This window comes from Mandrillus leucophaeus, unplaced genomic scaffold, assembly GCF_000951045.1.
Source record: "Mandrillus leucophaeus isolate KB7577 unplaced genomic scaffold, Mleu.le_1.0 Scaffold16, whole genome shotgun sequence".
Lineage (NCBI taxonomy): Eukaryota > Metazoa > Chordata > Mammalia > Primates > Cercopithecidae > Mandrillus > Mandrillus leucophaeus.
Genome location: NW_012101587.1, coordinates 821,809 through 826,288, shown reverse-complemented (window position 1 = coordinate 826,288; position 4,480 = coordinate 821,809). Strand labels below are relative to the sequence as shown.

General features: G+C 42.2%; 1 protein-coding gene across 1 annotated transcript in view; it reads left to right on the top strand.

The window, feature by feature from the left end:
- ATP9B (ATPase, class II, type 9B) overlaps positions 1-4,480 on the top strand; it is a 305,353-nt gene that overhangs the window by 261,401 nt on the left and 39,472 nt on the right. The window contains exons 26-28 of the mRNA XM_011975874.1: positions 1,026-1,134; positions 1,231-1,274; positions 3,569-3,577. Coding sequence (XP_011831264.1) covers positions 1,026-1,134; positions 1,231-1,274; positions 3,569-3,577 — 162 coding nt within the window. The remainder of the gene's footprint in view (positions 1-1,025; positions 1,135-1,230; positions 1,275-3,568; positions 3,578-4,480) is intronic.

Sequence of the window (4,480 nt, the reverse complement as noted above, 5' to 3'; positions counted from 1 at the left end):
TTTATACCATCTCACTCGGCACTCCTGTCCAGACCTAGCACTCACGCTCCTGAGGTTTATACCATCTCACTCAGCACTCCTGTCCAAAATAAATGGAAACTTCGCCAAAAAATCTGTGCAGTGAATATTTACAGCAGTTTTATTTGTGATAATCAAAAACTAGGACTAACCCAGATGTACTTCAGTGGTTAAGCAAACTGTAGTTCATTTGCCTGCCACTAAATAGTAGTCAGCAATAGAAAATTACCTACTGATACAGCAGCAACCTAGATGAATCTCCAGAGAATTGCGCTGTGTAAAAGACACCAATCCCCAAAGTTAGCCTGCTGGACATTCTTGAAATGACCAGATTAGAGATGGGGAACAGATTCTTGGTGACCAGGGAATAGGGAGGAGGCGGCAGAGGGAAGTGGTTGCAACTACATAGCAGCCTCAGGAGGGACCCTGTGCAAGGGGTGCCCTGGATCTGGAGGTGTCCGCGTGAGGGACCCTGTGCGAGGGGTGCCCTGGGTCTGGAGGTGTCCGCGAGGGGTGCCCTGGGTCTGGAGGTATCCGTGTGAGGGACCCTGTGCGAGGGGTGCCCTGGGTCTGGAGGTGTCTGTGTGAGGGACCCTGTGCGAGGGGCCCTGGGTCTGGAGGTGTCCTTATGGATCCTGGTGGTGAGGTTCACACTACACTTATCTAAGATGTTACCAATGGGAGAACTGGGTAAAGATCGCAGAAAATCTCTGTGCTATTCCTGACAACTGCATATGAGTCTACAATGATCTCAACATAGAAAGGTAAACATTTTTAAAAATCATTCTTCTCCCTGTAAGCATTTGTGACTTATAAAACATGCTACTGTGCTCTGAGATAAATACTCAGTCTCCGCAATCATCTTACTTGGTTGCCAAATTACTTTGTTGGTTTTTGTGGAGTATGTTTTGGTGTTTTTGAAACTGTGACCTCTAATCCAGAGGTCTCTTTGTAGCCGTGTGGTAGAAGTTTCTCAGGCCCGTTGCACTCCGCTTTTGGTCTTGCAGGTATGCCACCATATACACCATGTTCCCAGTGTTCTCCTTAGTGCTGGACCAGGACGTGAAGCCAGAGATGGCGATGCTCTACCCAGAGCTGTACAAGGACCTCACCAAGGTATGGGCCTCAGGCAAGCTGTCTGCCTCAAGACTGGCACTCACGCCTGGCATTTTACACAAGTGAGAAACAGGCCAGTCAGGAGGCATTTCCAAGCATTTTGTGAAAAACGATTCTCTGTCCTTCAAGACGTTTTTTATGTCTCCTAATTATTTTTGGCATTTTCTCTTTGAGTTAAACTTCAAAAGGGGAAAAACATCTCAGGGAAAAAAATTTCTGAAATGTTTGCAGCAAAGCTCTAATATCGTACGTAAAATTAGAATTGTAAAAGATGCTCTCACCATTTGTGGAACTTTCATGAAGTGAGCTCACCAAATGTCAGAGAAGAGCTCGCTTCGTAATTTCTGTAGAAAGGCTCCCGGACAGTGTCGCTGCACCTGCTGCAGAAGTAGCATTCCAAAGCTGAGGAACCCATGGGCTTCACGTTTCCTGTGTATTTCTAAGTCTGTCGATAGTTGTGGATCTCACAATTATATCTGAAAAGTGACTGACAGCATGCGTCTGTCCCTGGGGTCCATAGACTATTTTTGCAGTGATGCCACCAAGAAAAAAATCCACCCCAGGAAACTTCAGTTACCTGAAACTCTGCAAAAGATGCATTTATTTGGCTTAAAACTGTGCTCTGTTAGGATTAAAGGAGGTTTGAATTTATCATATTCTTACAACAGCATATTTTATAGCATAGAACGTGTAAGGATGCGGGGTAGAAGAGAGGCTCAGCTCTGCAGACACAAATCATGGTAACTCTGGTATTTTCCACGAAGCTAGCTTTTTTGAGCCAACATTGAGAACAAAATCCACTAACCTGCAATTAAATTTAGATTTACAATTGATAAATGACAGGTGTCTGAAATTATCAACTCAGATTTTTAAAGCAGTAGCTGTATGGTAAAGAAAGAATTAGATTAGGCATTAAAGAAAGTTAATGACTACCTAACAAACAGATTCTAGTCCAACTAACCACTAATTAACCAACTACCTTCTTACCTAGCTAACCACAAACTGAGAAACTAGACTCCCGTCTATCTAACTAGTAACTAACAAATGATACTCTATCTAATAACAACTAACCACTAACAAACTAGACTCTTATCCAGCTAACCACTGACTGATGAACTAGACTCTAGTCCAGCTATAACCACTCATTAGCCAGAGAGGTGCTGGGGAAGTCATGTTAACTTTTTGATTTCTTGATGTTATTGTAAGGGGCTAATGAAATAAAGACTTTAAAGTTTCTTGAAAAAAAATAATTCTCATTACTGTTTTAATCAAGACAAATAAAGCTAGTTCACCAGTATCACATGAAATATAAATATCAAGCATTATTATCATGATGGTGATATCATCATGGCGACTGGGAAACCTCATCCCAGGTCACATCTACAACTCGAAGGAAGACTGGTTAAGTGTCTTAAACTGATGAAACCATTGTGATGAAGTCCAGCAGAGTAGGGAGCAAAGATCCAAAAACTTCGGGAAGCTAGTATGAATAATGATCATTTTAGTAGCATACGCATTTCCTCATTCCCAGAGACTCCAAACATGTTTACCTAAATGCTGCCTTACAAACGTACGGAAACAAGCCTTTCATGTAAGAACGTTAAACTTTGATGCTCTACCCTCAAACCTAGGAAACCAGCACCCAAGCAGGGTGAAGGTCACTAGGGGTCTCGTAGCCCCAGCCGGTGCTCCTAGATCACTGTGCTGGGAGAAGCTTGTCATAGGACTGTCATGCCACAGCCATCTTGACCGCCTGTTGGAGTGAGGCACTAACACGTTTTTACTGTTTTCAAGGATTGAGATTGTACCCACCGGTCTCTTTCTTTGTGGATATCTAAATCACTCTAGAAACAAGATGCTCATAAGGCCACAGGTGTCTGACGGAGCAGCTAATTATCCCTAACTGTGGCCATGGAATCAGTACGTTCTGTGTTACTCACTGGTGCCATTGAACCCTGTTCACTTCTGATTGAGTTGGATCTCATTAAGGGCATTAAATTTCCATTTTTGTTAAGGTGATCAACAATTTAGACTGTTTTAGTATCCTAAAGTCAGATCACCATCCCTACATTTTTTTTTTTTTTTTTGGTCAAGAATTCAGCCACTCATTTTCTCTAAGCTTCTTTTCTTCAACATCTTATCTGCATTGTAACTTTTTTTTTTTTTTTCCTTTGGAGACGGAGTCTCGCTCTGTTGCCCAGTAACTTTTTTTTTAATCGACTACACTTCAAATCCTTTAAAAGAAAATAGCACTAAAGTACTGAGCCACTAAAGCTAATTTAGTTGTTTTTTCTTATTGAAGCTAAAGAATTATTTTGAAGCTCTCTGTTACTTCTGAACAGTTCACCAAGGTGGCACAGACTGCAGCACTCTGCGTTGTTGTCTGATGACCGGGGCAACTGGAGACTGGACGTGCCGACGTAGTCTATCCAAGCTGGTCAGTGTCAGTGGACACCGAGTCCCCAGTCCGTTGGCTCAAGCTCCTGTGATGTAAGACAACATAGCCCTGCTCTCAACAAGCCTGTGTTCTAGTCAGGCTAAGAAAGCAGTTAATCCGTGGCATAGAGCAACAGCGTAAAGGGCTGCAGGCTGAAATGTGAGTGGCTGACCAGCGAGTGCCAGTCCTGTCAGTTCTGAGTCACATATCTCAGGTCATGGTAAATTTATAAAATACCTTCAGAGGCAAGGCGTGCATTCCCTGCACACAGGAAAAGACTCAACTGGAAAGAAAATCTCCTCTTTTTCTTGTGTATTTGATAACCAGTCTTTTTAATCTAAAAGTACAAATAAGGCACGCATTATAAATCTCATTTACTGTCCTAATGAGTTAGCCAACCTCGAGTATAAACATTTGTCCCCTGCTGTGTCTCGATGGCCTGAGCCACACATGGACACAGTATCTATTCAGTAAGTATTTGATAAATGAATGAGGCAGTGAATGAATCAGTTAAACCAAGAGTCAGGATTTCCTTTGCTTTCCTAAAACTATGTAGCTTTTATTCTCTACAGAAAATGGTATATTTGCAACAGTATTTTGTTGTTCTTTTGAAGCTCAAATTTTGCTTTGAATTATTAAACTTTACTCAAGATGAGTTCAGGGACTTAATTTTCTGGATGCCAATAAGACAGGAAGCTGACCTACTCATCTCTCTCCTAACTCTGCACATGTCTTCATTCATTCTGAATGGTGCGTGACCACTTAGAGAAGCTGCTTAACTCCAAGATCCAGGCATCAGGACTAGTAAGGTGACCCTGGTTAACTGAGCCAGCCCACGTGGTCCCAAAATATCTCAGATTGTGGCTGTGAATTTTGTTACCAATTCATAATCTTACATTACCAGCTAAC